Source organism: Lepisma saccharinum, chromosome 18 (assembly GCF_977018435.1).
Source record: "Lepisma saccharinum chromosome 18, izLepSacc3.1, whole genome shotgun sequence".
Classification (NCBI taxonomy): Eukaryota; Metazoa; Arthropoda; class Insecta; order Zygentoma; family Lepismatidae; genus Lepisma; species Lepisma saccharinum.
Window position 1 is genome coordinate 46,584,448 of NC_139246.1, and position 19,740 is coordinate 46,604,187.

Sequence of the window (19,740 nt, forward strand, 5' to 3'; positions counted from 1 at the left end):
TTATAAGTAGAAAATTAAACCAGTTTGCCTTAGAAATACATTTTAAAAATAGCCCAAAATAGCATGCGTAATAGAAAATTAAGAAAACTTTCTGAAGCATAAAAGTACTGACTAGTGCTGAATGAATCAATTACTGTAAAATATTATTCTCTGATTCAAGTAATTTAACTGTAAACATCATCTTTTGTGTGTAAAATATAATTGTTAGTTGAACTGATAAGTACAAATATTAATTTATACGCCTTGATACACTCTAAATAACATAACTTTGATATATAAATTAGTAACAATTTGTTAAAATTAAGTTAAACTGTAGAATTGTTTTCTTAAATAAATATAAATATAAAGTAAAAATAATAAACAAATAATTCCTTCTTTTCCTATTTAAAGGATGCCAAACAGTGTAAATCAGTTGTTAGTGGCTAAATAACATAAAATTTGAAGGCAGTAACAATATTTTTAAAAAGTACTGCTTTTTACCTAACTTTGTAAATTAAATACTAATACATTTTGTCAAATTATAAATAAAATATACCTATTTCTTTGGTATTTGTACAAAAGTGAAGAAAATATTACTAAAACTTGGCTAGTACAGTAAATCTAAGAGTTTTAGCTTTATTTGTCCGTAACTGGATATAATTGTAACTTGTTAATCTCGCCAAACACAATCTTTACCTCAATTTTGGAAGCTAGCTGAACTTTAGCATTTTGAATTACATATAGTGAAGGCCTCTATAGTGGAAAAATACACCCAGTCTGTAAAAATTTAGAAATGTTGTCTCCTTGTCTGTCGAACCAGACCAAAAGTGTTCTCAAGTGTTTCAATATATTTCTTAACATAACTAACTTTTCAAAAAAGAATACCTTGTGCCCAGATAGCTTAGTTGGTATAGCGTTAGGCTTTTAACCTATCTGTCCAGGGTTCGAGTCCCTGTCTGGACGATAACAATTTTTAAATTTTGTCATCGGATCTTTTGCAGAATGGATATAAAATATGTTTACAGTCTAACAGATTATTATTTATCTAAAATTTTGCAAATAAGCTTTTAAGTTTCTCAAATATCAGCATCTTTAGCTAACAGTACAGCATAACCAGTATTATTATGATAGAAATGTTCTGGTGGAAGAACCTACACCTACTGTAATATCTCTGTGGTATTAACTTACATGCAGCCCATAACTTTTGGGATTGTTTCTCCTCCGTTACATTTCCTGGTCATTTACCCTTAGCGTCGCGATTAGCCTCAGAAGCAAAAAAAAGCGAAATCTTATATTTGTTCTTTTTATATCTCTGAAACCACCTATACTATAGAACTACATTTAATGAATTTTGCAGTCTTCCTGTTTGATCTGTTAAATAATCCAGTCAATAAAAATATACTTACATAGAAAAATCTGTTTTTCAGATACTTTAATCGGGTAATCTGCTTTTGCGTACTTCCTCAGAAATATACACAATCATAGTTCTTTATAAATTTAGCACCTGATATAGAATAAGTCGTAGTCTAGTTAGAGTTGGCCTGTAAGTGCTTCTGGTACATGTAGTTACTTGAAAAGCAAATATTGGGTGTATAAAAAATAGCATTCTTGTGAAACAGTAAAAAATCAACCTCATTTCCTCCCTAGTTACAGCCTAAGGTTTTAGTTTCAATCAGAGAATTTCAGTGTTCAGATAGTGATTGTGGCCTCGTATAATAAAGAAAATAGAAATAACCCAAATGTTGATGCACCCAAAAAACCAGTAATACTTCAAAAATACCTTGAAAAAGGCTATAAGGCTAAATTATTCTTCTAGCATAGAAAAAAAGTTTAGCAAGTGGACCTATGGTCCATATAGTTAGTCGTCTGTGAACTTCGTCTTGTCCTGTGAATTGAGAATATATTGATAAATGGTTATATATATATTTTTAAAAAAAAACAATGTTGGTAAACGTCCAGTTGTGGACCCCTCGGTAAAGGGATTTCAGTCTTTATAGACACACAATAATTTTCGTTACACTAAAAATTTGGCCTCGTATAAAAGTAAATAGTCGAAATGATAAACATTTCGTGTACTTTATCCAGTAAGGCTTAGCTAGAAATACAATAACAGCGTTACAGACATAAAAATTAAGCAAGCTTTGATATTCTAGTAGCACATAATAAATATAAAATATCCTTTAAAATACTCTGAGAAATAGTTGTGGGTTATCTGAAATGAAAATTTTCAAGCCCTCTCTCCTGCATAAATAGGCTCTAGAATTCACTAAGCCTCAAAATAATATTGGGTACATAAAATAAAAAGCAGATGGAGAGTGATGCTGATCGCATCATCTCCAAACAGAAAAACAAAAGTATATGGATGGAGCCCTTCCTGATATATTTAGAAAACTTTACCTAGTATAAAAGTAACAAAATACTCAGCAAACTCTAAAATAAACAAACTTTCCTACGTAGCAGGCGTAACCTGACCTAAATAAATACATATAGAAATACAGAACCAAAAATAGCATAGTGGAAATCAGTAAACCCTAATAATAATAATAATAATAATAATAATAATAATAATAATAATAATAATAATATATTCTGTGGCTTACATTTTAGCTAAAAGTACTTTTTCTTTAGTGTTTTTGAAAAAAAAATTAAATAAATACTAAACTCTAAATTAAAAATTTGTAAATGTATATATGATACGAAACAAAAAATAAATACAAATTAATACATACCCTGCAAAAAATCAGTAAAAAAGTTGAAAACATCTCTTTGTGCATCCAAAATATAATAACAAATCCTTCCTGACTGGATTAAATTGTGTTATTTGAGTGGAAAGAAACCTAAACTTGGAAAAAATCTCTCTCTCTCTCTCTCTCTCTGTGTGTGTGTGTGTGTGTGTGTGTGTGTGTGTCTTTGAGAGTCCAAAATGTAATAAAAATAGTGCCTGAATAATATAAATAGTGTCATTTGAGTAAATATTAGGCTAAACTTGTAAAATAAACAAATAAAAGTTGAGAACACACACTTTGTGTGTCGAAAATGTAACTAAAAATCTTTCCTGAACAGATAGAATTGTGTTATTTGAGTAATAATAAGCCTAAACTTGTGAAATAAACAGATAGAAGTTGAGAACACACACTTTGTGTGTCGAAAATGCGACTAAAAGTCTTTCCTGAACAGATTGAATTGTATTATTTTGGTAATAATAAGCCTAAACTTGTGAAATAAACAGATAGAAGTTGAGATCACACACTCTGTGTGTCGAAAATGCGACTAAAAGTCTTTCCTGAACAGATTGAATTGTGTTATTTTGATAAAAAATTAATATAAAGTTGTAAAATAATAAGTTAAACGTAGAAAAAAAATGTCTGTGAGTCCAAAATTTAATAAAAAAATGTTGCTTGAATAGTACAAATAGTGTTATTTTGGTAAAAAATTGACATAAAATTGTAAAATAATAAGTTAAAAGTTGAAAAAATGTCTTTGTGAGTCCAAAATTTAATGAAAAAATGTTGCCTGAATAGTACAAATAGTGTTATTTTTGTAAAAAATTAATATAAAGTTGTAAAATAATAAGTTAAACGTAGAAAAAAATGTCTGTGAGTCCAAAATTTAATAAAAAATGTTGCTTGAATAGTACAAATAGTGTTATTTTGGTAAAAAATTAACTTAAAGTTGTAAAATAATAAGTTAAAAGTTGAAAAAATGTCTTTGTGAGTCCAAAATTTAATGAAAAAATGTTGCCTGAATAGTACAAATAGTGTTATTTTGGTAAAAAATTAACATAAAATTGTAAAATAATAAGTTAAAAGTTGAAAAAAATGTCTTTGTGAATCCAAAATTTAATGAAAAAATGTTGCCTGAATAGTACAAATAGTGTTATTTTTGTAAAAATAAAAATAAGCTGTGAAAATGTTTGACATAAAGTCAAAGTTTGGTAAAAAATAAACTCAAAATTAAGTTAAATAGCACACAGTAACATACATTTACTACCTAAATCAATAATGAAAGGGTCCTAGGTTCGTTACCCCGTGATAAAAGCAAATGGTAAAAACTGTAGGCCCCGTCCCTAATAGCTCTCCCTTCTTCATAGTACAGATAAAAAGACCCTGCGCTAAAGCGTCCTGTGCCTTGAAGGCAAACCTGAGCGGAATATTAATTGGCGGCGGAAACCGGTTCTACAAGCGACGCATAGCTTCAGAGATTTAACCCTTGCTGCGTATTTCCAGACATCCTTTGTTGTCTGGTTGAATCCCTCCCCTGCCCTACAGCATTGCATAGCTTTCCCCTGTTCTTGCGTACTGGTTAACCTTGAAAAAACCGGTTCTGAAAATCTACCGACGCGTTCTCTGATTGGTCAATCGGGTTCCTTCTTTGTCCTGACGTTGTGACGTCATTTGACCTTGACCGCACATCTCCCAAATTCCTTTCTCGTCTACCCTCAGCGCGGAGCGCGGAGTTCACCGTCTTCTGTCTAGCGTGTTGCACCACCGTCTTTCATAATATAATGCAATTATTACATAGTACTAATTAATAATATTACATATCGCGGGTTCGAATACCAGGACCGTCCCCAATCGTAATTGGACCTGTACCTACAGCCATTACCACCGTTCATAAACCATAACTCTTATTTTCAATACTATAAACATTAATTATTATCGATTTATACATTACATACTTTGCAGTAATGAATATAAAAACATATGCATAGCGTTTAGTACCTCTAATTACCTTTTATATACATATTTTTCATAAAATAAATAATTATATATTCATAAAAAGTTATAAACATGCAAATACATAAATGTAAAGTACTCTAAATACTTGCAAATGAATTCTAAGTACATACGAATTAATTAAAACCAGTGCAAATTAATTAACACCCGTGCAAATGAATTGCGAATATTAATCGCCCGAGGGCAGGCCTTGGCGCAGACCTCTACTACTTTGTTCTATTAATGTGAGAGTTGCGATTTATGCTTAGAGCACAAATGTTTGATGTCTGGCCTTACAGTTGACAACGAAACACGCATATCATCCTCAAATCCATGCAGTCTATTTCTTGCTTTGGTTTTTATTGTCTCATAGCAGAGAAGGCTTGCTCGTTCAAATATGATGTTGAAAAGGACAAAAGTACGACCATTGTTAGGATACTCCTCCGCCAGTCCAACTCAAGAAACAGCCACCGATGCCTGACTCTTGTTGAACTAACCAATGATGTTATGTTTTTTTTTCGTTTATCCATAAAATATCTCACGGCAACAAGAGCGCCCGCAAGGAGGTGGCAAGGGGAACACTTACCCCCCTGAGATTTCTGGAAAGAGTTAATGTAAATCGAATGGTAAAATTCTAGCGACATTTTATAACAACGAAATTGTTTTCTGTGACTTACTGGCCGTAAGTTAGAGTAATTATTATTATTATTATTATTATTTGAAGTAGGGTTACATTTAAGCTCACAGTCTATTTTACACTGATTGTCTAACTATATATATATATAAAAAGCTATTTATTCTACATGAATTAATATTGAGTTATGCAAATTGTATATAGACACACAGAATTTGGAAATTACAAATGTATGTAATTAAGGAAGACATAAGAAAGAAAAGTAAGTGAAGTTTAAACAGTTTTACACATGTGAATGAAGCATTTTATATATTTTTAATAATTTTGAATTATTATTATTATTATTATTATTATTATTTTACAGTACCCTTCGGCACGTAAAAGCATGGATCAGAGGTATCATGATTGATATCTGTGCATTGTGATTAAGTACAAAAAGACAAGGAACTGTTCTTCAACAAAGCAGTATACAAAGTCATAGGCTAGATGTTTATTGAAATAGAAAGGCGAACCCTGTTTCTATCTAAATACTGCTTTCGTGGTACAGATGTCGCTGGTGAATCTCAAACACTTTGTTTGCTGACACAGTCACTGAGGTGAAAATGCTTCTCATTACTCAATACCAACTATTGGGAAATATTACACTATTCTGTAAGCTCTAAACGTAATTTGCTTGTTGAACTCTGTGTAGTAAATCTTTATTTGACAGCCGGTCTCCTAACTCAACTCTCTAATCGGATCAGTATAAATTTAGTTTTAAAAATTAAACCATGTATTGTTTTCTTGTAGTTTGAAGAATAATATACCCGAGCAATTTACTGTATTCACGAGAATGAATAATAAACAATGTGTTTATCTTTTCTGAATTCGTTAAAATAACTGCATAATAAGTATTTGTTGTTGTAACGCGACAAATTATTTTGCTGAGAATGACAAACCGCGATTCAGCCGCATTGGTACGGTGTGGCAGTTGAACCCCCACAGGACAATGAATACATCAGACGGAAGGCAAAAGCTTGCAGTGGGTATACGGTAGTAACTGCAGTACATTCCTGAAGCTTTATCTACAAATAACGGACATACAGAATTCGGGCTCTCTCAGAAGCTTCAGCAGAACTCGTAGAACTGTGGGCTTCAAGTTTTGAAATATGATAATTTCAATTTTACTTTTGTGCCGGTCTTCTTGGCAGAGAGTGGTAAACACGGCGCGCTACGAGGGTCGTGGTTTCGAATCCCGGCTTGGCATGGGTGTTATTTGATTGTTCTATCATCAATTTCATCATATTATTACTCATCTTCATCTTCGCGAAATCAAACAATTAATCCAGTTTTTCTTTTGTAACACTTTTGTGTCAATTTTTTTTAAACCAATTACAAGATTGTGGTAGAGATGCACCCGTGAAAGCTGCAATTGTAGTTGAATAAATATATAAATGTGATCTAATTAAGAGATAACTCATGCATGCTTTCAGGCGTTTTGCTTTAAATATAGAAACAGTAGCGTATCAACATATTGCGAGGCCCTGGACGAGATTAGAATGTGAGGCCTCATCCGTTCTATAAATTTTAAATCTCAATGTGAATCGATACAAATGTAACGAACCTGAGAGTTTAAGGTTTTATATTTGTAAGAAGTTAAGATTTTTAAAATGTTTGTTACTTCAAATAATGTGCAAGTTGTCACAGACAATTATAGTTAGATTGATACAGTTGTAGTTGGAACTTTTATATATGTTTATAAATACGTCAAAATCTGTTTGTGTTGACGTCAGTTTCTCATCTCAGCAGAGGAAGTGAACCAACCTGAATGTTTCTCACCTGACGACAGACTGAGTTTGGAAAACAGGTGAAGGTGAAAAATAATAAGAACTTGGAAACGGAGAGAATTCAAGAATAGATTTTGGGTTTTCGAGTTTTCTTCTTGCCGATAAGTTGAAAGCAAACAATTAATTATGTTCTTTGACTTTCGCTATATGTGAGGGAATTGCCCAACGTTAGTATTGAATGTTTTACTGGTAAGTGATTATGAAATATACGCGATTATAAAACTGCGTTTTAACTTTGAAAACAGTGTTGTGTTTCTTTTCTACTCAGCAAGCCCTGATGATTTGCAGATTCTCATGTTCCCGACTAAAGGAGTAGCGGACTAACTTTGTGATGACTGGTGTACAACCGGGGGACGTTGCATAGTTATTTTGGCACACCAACGTGGGGCTTGAGTGCACAGTTATTTTGGTATAATCGTGGGAGATCGAGTGCAAATTATTTTAGCAATTTAAACGTGATGCCCGATTTAGTGCATACTGAAAGTGTTCGTCCATAGAATTCACGAAGGTGATAGTGAAAGTCCTTGGAATTCACGAAGGTAAAAGTGTGATAGTGAAGTGAAGGTATTAACTGGGAAGAGCCATAGACGGTGTTGTAGAATGGAGAAAGACGCGACAGGAATGAATCTGCGAAGCAGAGGCAGAAAGACAATGGATGCAGAAACCAGGTTTGGATGCTGTGATGATCTTTGCAATGACAGGGAATTCTTCCAGTGTTGCCAATGTTTGCAGAGGTTTCATAGTAGTTGTGATGGGCAGAAAGTAACGTCGGTATCAAATAAAGAGATGCGATGCACATCATGCTTGTCAGCACCAGAAACAGAACCAGAAACGAGTGTTCCTACCAAACCCTCATCAGATCACGGGCTACTTGATTGGTTGATGAAAGATAAAGCAGAACGAAACCAGAAAGAAAAGGAGGAGGAGAAACAGCGTAAGAAAGAGATGGCTCAGATAGAGAAAGTTCGAAAAAAGGAGATGATGGAGTTTAAACTCATAGTTGAGTCTATAGAAGAAAAGAGAAGGAAAGAAAAAAGAGGAAGAAGAAGAAAAGAGAAGGAAAGAGAAAGATGAAGAAGAAGAAAAGAGAAGGAAAGAGAAAGAGGAGGAAGATTAAAGGAGAAAGAAGGAAAAAGAGGAAGATGAAGAAAAGAGAAGGAAAGAGAAAGAGGAAGAAGAAGAAAAGAGAAGGAAAGAGAAAGAGGAGGAAGAGGAAAGGAGAATGAAAGAAAAAGAGGAAGAAGAAGAAAAGAGAAGGAAAGAGAAAGAGGAGGAAGAGGAAAGGAGAAAGAAGGAAAAAGAAGAGGAAGAAGAAAAGAGAAGGAAAGAGAAAGAGGAGTAAGAGAGAAAGAGAAAAGAAGACTTAGATATTTTCCGTGCATTGATTGAAAACCAGGAAGAAAGGAGGATACAGGAAGATATAAAACTAAGGTCAGAGTTACAGGCTCTATTCTCTCAACATAAACTTGAACAAGTAGAGAGCATCAGAGGAGAGATAGAAAAGCTTAGTATTAAAGTCACTGAAAAGGTGGACGAAAGGGTAAAGGAAATTGTGGAAGAGCAGCTAGAGTTCTTAACAGTTCGGCAAGGACGGATAGAGAAGGAACAGGAGCAATTGAAGAAGAATATGGAAACCTGCCTTGAAATTGTCCAGTCTGGAAGAGAATCTGAATGTGACCCTTCACATGGAGTTCAAGAATTAAAGAGTTCCGTAGAGTCTATTAATGTAGCCTTAAAAACCTTTGGTGAACGAACAGAACTCATAGAAAATATAGTGCAAGGACAGAAAGTCAAAATAAAGGCAGCTGGAGAAAAGGTTAATTTTCTCCATGAGAAGGCTAAAAAGATGGAAGTGTCTCTTCGCCAAGAAATTCAGGAACAGACAGGTACAATTATAAGTAGGGTCAGTGAACTGCAGGAAAAGATCCATAATTTACAGATTCGACCAGAAACCTCTTCCGATATAATGCCTGATCCAATCCGAGGACTGAACCCAGAAGCTACTGCCTATGAACCTCCTGTTGTACTTCCAAACCCATTCTTCCCCGGCAATACCACAACTTCTGATAGATGCAGGAGGCCTAGAGAAAAGGATAGTAATGACGGGTTTTCTCCTCGACGCAGAACAGAGTTTAAGATGCCCAGAATGGCTGATATCTCGAACATTCCGAAATTTAAAGGCGATATCGAAGCTCAATCTGCCGAAAGATATCTGCGTGAATTAAATGTCAGTTTCGACTTAATGCAAGTGCCTGAGCACTATAGATTGGAATTATTACCTCGGGTTTTCACCGGCAAGGCTGAGCATTGGTTAGCTGGTAATATGGACAACTTTGTTAATTATGCTGATTTCTGCGCACGCTTTAAGGGATGAATTTGCATCATAAAAGGCGAAACAAAGACAACTAGCGGCTCTGAGGAACCGAAGGTATTCTCGCCTGGTCCACGACAACTTAGAGAGTTTTGCCTGGAGTGTCTACGCAGCGTACAGAAACCTAGCTGACAATTTTAATGAGAGTCAAGTTCTTAATTTGATCATTGGACAGTTGCCGTACCACATTCGGAATCTTTGTCTGGCGCACGCTCCACGAAGTGTGGATGAATTGACACATTTCTTAAAGGACTTCGATATTTATGATGACCCTGATGCCTGGAAGAATAAAGAAGACTACAAGAATAAAGATGCTGCAGGCAATAAAAGTTTTAAGATCCGGAATATCCAAACGAATTCAGAGAGTCGAGGAGGAAATTTCTCAAGACCTCGAAGATTCAACAGAGGTTTAGGTAGGAGAAGTTTCAACCAAGATCAAAACCAAAGACAACACAATTTCTACAGGCCTCCTCCAGAACAAGAGCGGAACTCTCCAGACAGAGGGCGTTACGAAGAACGACGTAACCGTAGTCCACTCAGACGGTACTCTCCACGACGTAGAGGCATTAATTGTGGTTCTTTCTCACCAAGACATGACGTTGCCTCCGAGCAAGAAGAAGCAGTGGAGACTACTAGAGATTTTCTGCACAACCAGCGATCTCAATCATGTCAAACAAACGTCGACCTTATCTAAGTGCCTCCTCTTCATTTAGGCAAGTGAACTCGACGGGACGAAAAATACAAGAATAATATGTAGATTATTTTTGCTGACCGAAAATGTATTTTCTGGCAGTCAAGTGCAAAAGGTTCCGAATACAAAACTGGTATAGATTTTCCGGAAGCCTTAAGAAGATAGTGCTAGGTGGTATAAAAGTAGAACATGATATTAGTGGCATGAATTTTAGCACCAAAGTATTCATTTAAGAAGGTTTTGGTTCTACTTCCTCTGGTGTATGCTTTTTATAAAAACTGCACCAGGCAGAAATAAGTATTAAGATAAAATGCAGTTGATGTGTTGTTTGTTACCACTCCTGATCAAATGAAGTAGGATTTTCCAGATATATATTTAGTGCGGTACATCCGAAAGGTCCAAGATGAGGATAGAATCGGGATGTATAAATCCGTAGACCTCTGAGAGAAGGTCCATAGAGTAAATATTTGGATTGATTCCTATAAGCAGGAGTTATTATATTGCTGGTGTGGAATTAAAAGGCATTATTCTAGAAGCCCAGAAGCAAGAAGAGTGTTGAGTTTGAAGTGCTATAGGAAGGTACTGTTTCAGTTCATTGCTTATCGAACCCTATACCGTTTTCTACAAAGTCTTTCTGGAGAAGAAACTAGATATAACTTCTGTTCTATTAAACCATCAAGGAATCAATCATTGCCTGAATTCACTGTTTATTGGTTGTTTAACTATCCTGGATTGTATTATGTTTTGGATATCACAAACTACGTTCCTTCTGAGTTGTTGTCGATTGAAGAGAAGCATTTGTTGATGAAGTTGATTTAGTGTCAAGATAATTTCTGTATTTAAAGTTTCATTGTGTATTCAAAATTTTTTCAGAACTTGCAAATTACAATTTCTTCAAAAATTTTCCCCGGACGAGGGGCAATTGTAACGAACCTGAGAGTTTAAGGTTTTATATTTGTAAGAAGTTAAGATTTTTAAAATGTTTGTTACTTCAAATAATGTGCAAGTTGACACAGACAATTATAGTTAGATTGATACAGTTGATAATCTAAACAATTATAATAGAATAAAGCGAGAAGTTAACCGCACGTTTAGAAGTAAAAAAAGAGATTACTTGAAAAGCAAAATTAACGAAATTGAAACAAACAGCAAAAATAAAAATATCAGACATTTATATAAAGGTGTAAATGAATTTAGAAAGGGGTGGCAACCTAAAGTAAACTTGATAAAAGATAAAGACGGTGATTTTCTAGCTGACCCAAGTGATATTCTAAATAGATGGAAGAACTACTTTAATGACCTTTTAAATATCCATGTAGGAGATAAATCAGAAGTGAATGAAGTACACACAGCAGAACCTTTAGTTCCAGAACCCAACTTGACTGAAGTTAAAGATGCTATTAAAAGGCTAAAGAATAACAAAGCACCTGGCATTGATTTAATACCAGCTGAGTTAATTAAATATGGTGGAAATTCATTAATGTATCAAATTCATAAATTAATCTGTTTAATATGGAATAAAGAAGAAATCCCTCAACAGTGGAAAGAATCCATAATTGTTCCTGTGTTTAAAAAAGGTGATAAAATGAACTGCAATAATTACCGTGGAATTTCTCTACTCTCAACAACATATAAAATATTATCTAACATTCTTTTAACAAGACTAACCCCATATGCTAATGAAATTATAGGTGATTATCAATGTGGATTTAAACGTAACAGATCAACTACAGATCAAATTTTTCACATCAGAAAGACACTTGAAAAAAAGTGGGAATATAATCAAAATGTCCATCAGCTATTCATTGATTTCAAAAAAGCATATGATTCAGTCAAAAGAGATAAACTATATAATATATTCCCGGGTTCGATCCCCGGCCGGTTCAAATCCGGGAACTTTTCTAACGATGGAAGCGGCCCCGGCGCCCACCCAGCGTCGAATAACATGGGTACCTGGGGGAAACCCTGGGGGGTAAAGGCGGTCAGGGGCGTGATGCTGATCACATCACCCCCACTCACGACCGGATCAAGAAAGTGTGGGGCGTTACCCCCACACCCCCTATACGCCTTCATGGCGTGGTGCTATGCACAGGGGAGCACTTTACTTTTTTTTTATATATTAGTTGAGTTTGGAATACCTAAGAAGCTTGTTAGTATGATAAAAGTATGCACCAGTGAAACAGAAAGTAAAATTCGTGTGGGTATTAATATGTCTGACAAATTTACAATTCATGATGGGTTAAAACAAGGAGATGCATTATCTCCATTGCTCTTTAATTTTGCCTTAGAATATGCTGTTAGGAAGGTAAAAGAAACTAAAGAAGGACTAAAATTAAATGGTGTGACTCAGTTGTTAGCATATGCAGATGATGTAGACTTACTGGGGGATGATGTGAATACAATTAAGAATAATGCTAAAATATTTTTCAAAACTGCTAAAGAGATAGGTTTGGAAGTTAACAAAGAGAAAACTAAATATATGCTTACAGGCCGAAACCAAGTGTTAGGTAATAATCAAAATCTAATTATTGATAACAACTCGTTTGAACCAGTTTCCAAATTCAAATACTTAGGAGTAATATTAACAAATGAAAATTATATTAAAGAGGAAATAAAAAGTAGGCTTAATTCAGGAAATGCATGTTACTTCTCTCTTCATAAACTTTTGTCTTCTCGTTTAATATCTAAGAAACTGAAAGTTAAAATATACAAAACAGTAATTTTGCCTGTAGTATTATATGCATGTGAAACTTGGTCCCTTACATTGAAAGAGGAACATAAATTGAGAGTATTTGAAAATAAGATCCTTAGGAAAATCTTTGGACCTAAAAGGGATGAGGAGACAGGTGAGTGGAGAAGGTTACATAATTTAGAACTACATAATTTGTATTCATGTCCAGATATTATTAGAATAATTAAATCAAGAAGACTTAGGTGGGCAGGCCATGTGGCACGAATGGGAGAGGAACGAGGAGTTTACAGGATTCTTGTTGGGAAACCTGATGGTAAGAGACCTGTAGGAAGGCCAAGACGAAGATGGAGGGACAACGTTGAGATGGACCTAAGGGAAATCGGTAGGGATGGAAAAGAGTATATAGAACTTGCTCAAAATAGGGAAACATGGAAGGCCTGTGTTGCTGCAGCCATGAACCTTCGGGTTTAAGAAGGCTAGAGAGTTAGTTAGTTAGTTAGTTGATACAGTTGTAGTTGGAACTTTTATATATGTTTATAAATACGTCAAAATCTGTTCGTGTTGACGTCAGTTTCTCATCTCAGCAGAGGAAGTGAACCAACCTGAATGTTTCTCACCTGACGACAGACTGAGTTTGAAAAACAGGTGAAGGTGAAGAATAATAAGAACTTGGAAACGGAGAGAATTGAAGTATAGATTTTGATTTTCGAGTTTTCTTCTTGCCGATAAGTTGAAAGTAAACAATTAATTATGTTCTTTGACTTTCGCTATATGTGAGGGAATTGCCCAACGTTAGTATTGAATGTTTTACTGGTAAGTGATTATGAAATATACGCTATTATAAAACTGCGTTTTAACTTTGAAAACAGTGTTGTGTTTCTTTTCTACCCAGCAAGCCCTGATGATTTGCAGATTCTCATGTTCCCGACTAAAGGAGTAGCGGACTAACTTTGTGATGACTGGTGTATGTACAACCGGGGGACGTTGCACAAATCTTCAGGAATAAGTCAGCAAATCATCATATTTAAATAATAGTATATTACTGACGAAAATTATATAAATTAATTTCACTCACCCTAAAAATGGTTTGTTTGTTTCCCGGAAGCTGAAATCTGAAGCTGTAGGAAGGAACGAAGAACTGCTAATATTATCCATGCCCTGCTTGACTTGAAAACATCGCAAGCATTTAAATGACTTACGCTTGCTTCGTGGCAGTTCGAAGTGCTTTATTGTTAACATATTAAAATCGAGAGTGCAAGGTCAAGACAAGACAAGATAAAGTGCTTCTTATTGAAGAAAATATTAAATGAGTAAAAATGTCCAACCAATTGTGATTTTTTTCGTAAATGTTTCACATGAGAAATGTGACAATAATTTAGGGCCCCCTTAGGCTTAGGGACCGCCCGCCTGTATGTTACGCCCCTGATTTGAGGTAATGTGACGCTTAACTAAAATTTAAAGCCAGATAAAAGCAGAATAATTTAATTTTATTGCGTACATAAATTAACCTTTTACCATTCCCCGCTCCCTCACTTCTGTTTAAGGCCCCTTCAGGCACGACGCCCCAGGTGGTCCCCCACATCCCCCCCCTGGCTACGCCACTCGATAGAAACACTTCAGGTAAACAAAAGTAAAAAGTACTATGCTATAGGCTTCTATCAAGTTTGTACGCATGCCATTATTTGCGTTATTTCCTATAGCTTCAGTTCTGATCAGTAATTTGCTTCACAATGGATATTTCATTCATTATAATTTGGATTGCAGGGAATGATTCAGGCCAGTGTGTCATGTCACATCCCCAATACCCTCTTAAATGTTTCCTATTATTTTCCGAATCCACAATCAAGATTTTCATGAAAGGCACAATTTCTTACCATTTCTATTACATACATTCCTACAATAAAACCTCAAAGAATGAGCTGTATTTTTTTTTCGATAAATCTCTGATTTAAGTTTTTCCCATTATTTCGTGAATGGAAACTGAATATGTGTCATACGGCTTCTGTGAACCCACTTCCCCTACATATTTCATCTGTGAAATTTGCCATGGAATATGCTATGGCATCAACATGCAATGATATTTCTTCACGGTACAATTTGATAGTAGCAGAAATGTTAAGCAATAAGAGACATCACTCGAGATATAACTTGCTCAGAAATAAGATCTCAACTTAATGGATGATTAACCTAATCAGCCCCAACCTAAAATAAGAAATATTATTATCGTACCTGTGAGCCCCTGTTGTTGGGAGAAAGTTATGTCCATAGTAATTTGAAAATGGGTACCTTGGCAATCTGGCTTCACACACTGATATAACGTAAGCCGTTATCACCAGGTAAATCTGAAATCAGAAAATAATTTTACATTGCAAATTATAAAAAAAATAATTACATAGTTTAGAACTGCACAATTTGTGTTCCTATCCAATTATTTTTATAAATATAGAAGACTTAGATGGGCAGGCCATGTGGCACGAATGGGAGAGGAAAGAAGAGTTTACAGGATTGCTGTGTGGGAAAGCTAATGGTAAGAGACATGTAGGAAGGCCAAGACGAAGATGGAGGGATACTTGTCAAAGTATACCACAGGATTCTAGTATCGTCCGCTTGGAGGTGGCTGCTTTCACTTCTGCATCAAACTACAGTAAAACCTCGTTAATCCCGATAAGCCGGACTTCGCTTAATCCGGACAGGCCCAAAAAAGCACCTGCCGGACACATCATCATAATATGTGTATCGCGTATGAACGTACTGCATTGTATGTACAGTATTGATTTGCATTTTACTGTGCTGTATAGTGTACTTAGGCATATGCCCTTTAAATACACCATAATAAACGTGTTTTGTTGCTATAAACGGAGTTTTAATGCACTTTCTACTGTTCTTTTGGGTTATTTCAATTCATCCGGACTTTCGTTAAACCACTCAACTCATCCCCCTCATTAGTCCGGATTAACGAGGCTTTACTGTATTTACAACAGCTGGCACTGCTGAATTTAAACACATTAGCGAAGCGTGACGTCACCAGAGCCAGTGTGCGCAGGATGTATGTTTGAAAAGATACACCCAATTCACTGTTTATCCATCCAACCACCAAACTGGCCATTAACTCCTCTGTATAAGTTTGTCGTAGAGACGCGTTTACCTATTGTTATAGAATTAACAAGAAACACATAACTGGCCCAAAAGGGTATTTATTTACCTATTTTTATTTGTTTACTGGCTTTCACCCCTCCCTCTTTCACCTTCACTGACGTCATTCTTTTCATTTTTCTGTTATCGAAATTCCCCAACCAAGATACTTATTTACGAGGGCCGTACCGCAAGTAATGCAAAAGTGGTCATAACCTCTTTATTAACTGATGTAGATAGTTCAAATTGCACATATAGTTTGAGTGACTCTTCCTCTATACAAGCCAGCTACTCAACATAGTCTCCATTTAAACCGATGCATTTGCGCCATCGTTGAACCTAACTCTAGAATCCTCTTTGAAAAAAGTCTGGTGTGCACTGTCCGACATCCACAGAATATAGAATGTATACGGAGAAGACCCCATTGACAAGAGCAATGTGTCAATACAGAAGGGGAAACCAGCATTGATGACAAACCGCACAGTGGGAGACTATCAACTGCGTCCACTGACACGAATCGTGAGCGAGTGGATGAGTTGATTGCGGGTAATTCTCCTTGATTTCCTGGAATGCGGTCGTACCATCAACAGCGAGCGGTACATTGAGACACTCCATAAGCTTAGAGAAGCCATTAGGAGGAAGAGACCGCACAAGAATCTGAAAGCGATCCACATTCAGCATGACAATGCGCGACCACACATTTCTTTGGCAACAAATCAGGTGATGGGCTGGTCGGTGATCCCCCATCCACCGTACAGCCAGATCTGGCACCCTCAGACTTCTACTTGTTTGGTCCCATGACTACGATTTGATGACACAGACGAGGTGAAAATGGGCTGTGAAGAAGTGGATGTCGGACAGTGCACAAGGGACTTTTTTCAAAAAGGATTCTAGAGTTGGGTTCAACGATGGCGCAAATGCATCGCTTTAAATGGAGACTATGTTGAGTAGCTGGCTTGTATAGAGGAAGGGTCACTCCAACTACATGTGCAATTTATACTATCTAGATCAGTTATTAAAGAGGTTATGACCACTTTTGCATTACTTTCAGTACGACCCACGTAGATATTAAAAACGTATGCTAGACTTAAACAGCAAAATGTAAAGCTGTAAGTCCAATAGATGTGCATCATTGCCATAGCTACTTATTTAGCTTTGGTTTGATTTGCCAACCTCTGTGGCAGAGGAGTTAGCAGTGCGCGCTACGAAGCCAGAGGTCTCCGGTTCAAATCCCGGCCTGGACATGGGTGCCCTTGGTGAGTGTCCGTTCCACAATTTCATCATATCATCACTCATCCTCATCTTCGCGATTAACCAAGGCCTCTCAGATGGCGTAGTGGTGGCGTCGTCGCCTTGTAATCAAGGGATCCTAGGTGGAGTCACAGTCACATAGTGGTTCGGATTCCACTTTAAATTGTAGGCCCAGTCCCAATTAGCCTTACCGTGCACAAAGTGGACTTGAAAAACGAAACCAATTAATCTTTTGATTTCTAATATCAGCGTCGCTTTTTTTCCACTTTTGGCTAATAGCGATGATAGGAATAGGTGATGGTGTGATGAAATCGATGAACGACACTCACAGAGAATGTTCATGCCCAGCCTGTGACTCGAACCCGAGAACCCTGGCGTCGTAGTGCGTTGTGCTAACCACTTCGTCACGGGGGGGGGGGTTGCTTTTGGTGTGCGGGTCTTGTTTCCTGGACAGTTTATGGACAAAGGTTCCAGAATATGAGCTATAAGATGTACGCATTTCAAAATTTAGGGTCTAAATGTTATGTTTGTAACAACTATAGGCTACTAGGCAATACTCAGAATTAGTTAACTGTTGATAACAATTTACAGTTATACTCTCTTTTTACCAGCCCAGCTTCATTACTATTGACATTGGCTATGTCAATTCGAACGATTCAATCGGTCACTGATAAATTCTAGTTGAACAGTTAGCTAATACCTCCATGAGTACTTAATATAATTTATTCACGTTATTCCATGTAAAAACCTGTAATGAACAAATTAAATATTTTTTAAAGTACAAATGGCACTTGCAATCTCGGTTACTTTCAACCGCAGACAACATACAGAAAATGACCTGCAGTAAACTTTTTGAGGAAGATTCTGAAGATATTCATGTAACACCATAATCATAAATGTTCCATGAATAAGGACACACACACACACACACACACACAAACAGACATATATGTATATATATATGCGTTCAGTGCTTTTTTCTGGGAAAATAGGTTCCGCTACTCCACAACTTAGTTTGTTCTTATATTCACAATCAAAACACTGTGGTATGTTCATAAATTACTGTCTATGAAGAGGTGCCGGTACGGCGGCGTACCATTGCGTACCGAAAAGAGCACTGTATGATGTATGTATGTATGTGTATGTATACACATATATAGTATGTATGTATGTATATATATATATATACTATGTATTCATATTAGGTATGTACTATATATATATATATATATATATATATATATATATGTATATAACTATTCATTTTTCCTTTCTCTAGCTAACAACAATTTTGTTTATTTCTGCAAAGTGTGCAGAAAAGTAACTAAAGATATTACCTATTAATCGTTAAGAGGAATAAGAAACAAACACTGATATGTATCACGATGCAGTGATGCAGTAGGATATCTAAGTTATGAAGATCAACCCGAGATAATAATTTAAATGAAATGCATTTAAATATTGGGACCGTTTGCTTGGGGTGGCAGTCTATAAAAAAGAAAAAAGAAAACACGACAAGCCGGTCGACCAATTGCTGGCCTTCATAAAACATTTTGTGAATCGCATGCTAACTGCTTTGTTATTGTGTCCTGCGCGGAAGAAGAAGAAAAAAAGATATAAAAAAAGTTGTCACGCTGGACGCTGGACTTACCTCCGCAAGCATTTTCGAAATCCTTTTGGCGTAAGCCCCCTGGCTGCAATGGTGCGAAACTGCAACGTCTCCACGGCTTTTAACCTGTCAGAAGGTGAAGAATTAAAAAGGGTCGACGAACACACACACACACTCTGGGCACACTCTTGGAGGAAAATAAGTCTTGGCGCAATCGCCAGGAGTCAACGCACTGGGAAGTTTTCAGGATCCTTCTGGCTTGTTTCTGGTCGGTCCACCAAAGTTGATGTTCTTCTGCAACACCCGCGTGTTGCACCAAAGGACGCCTCCTTTTGGGTTTGGTGTGACGTCACTGGTAAAGGTCTCTCTCGAGTTTTGCCTTCTCGGTTTTCTTCTGGTACGCTTCTAGTTCGTGTTTTGTTTTAATGAGTCTTCTTCACTCCCCCCTCCCCCTCTCCTACCTCTCACAAGGCATTGACGTGTAAAGTGTAGGAAGTCGAAGATGGGAATGCCAAACACATATGTTCGCACACACGCCATCATGAAAAAAAAAGCATTGTTGCGCGGTTTACTTTGTTGACACTGACAACAATCGAGCTCTTGTTTCACAAGGGCAATAACAACGGATACTTGTATTCTAATGTCCAGGAAACGAATAGGGAAAACCCCTCACCTGATTAACCTTATCGCCTTGAGCTACAATACCAGTCCCAAAGAATCCATTCCTGTACTTCTAACAGCCGGAAACCGGTTTTTGGCGAACGTATGGTGGGTGGATCGAGAGGAAAGTGGCTAATTCCAGCCAAGGATGTGTCTACGGTCGTTCATTGCCATCCCTGT

The 19,740-nt window shown here is 36.3% G+C and overlaps 1 protein-coding gene across 1 annotated transcript in view; it reads right to left on the minus strand.

Moving 5' to 3' along the window:
• The window catches only part of LOC146002054 (uncharacterized), a 32,217-nt gene extending 12,808 nt beyond the window's left edge, over positions 1–19,409 (minus strand). Inside the window, exons 1-2 of the mRNA XM_083139767.1 lie at positions 18,943–19,409; positions 15,138–15,250 (exon numbers count right to left, since the gene is read on the minus strand). Of these exons, the coding sequence (XP_082995893.1) occupies positions 15,138–15,250; positions 18,943–18,954 (125 nt within the window). The 5' untranslated portion in view covers positions 18,955–19,409. The remainder of the gene's footprint in view (positions 1–15,137; positions 15,251–18,942) is intronic.
• Between the last annotated feature and the right edge of the window lie 331 nt (positions 19,410–19,740).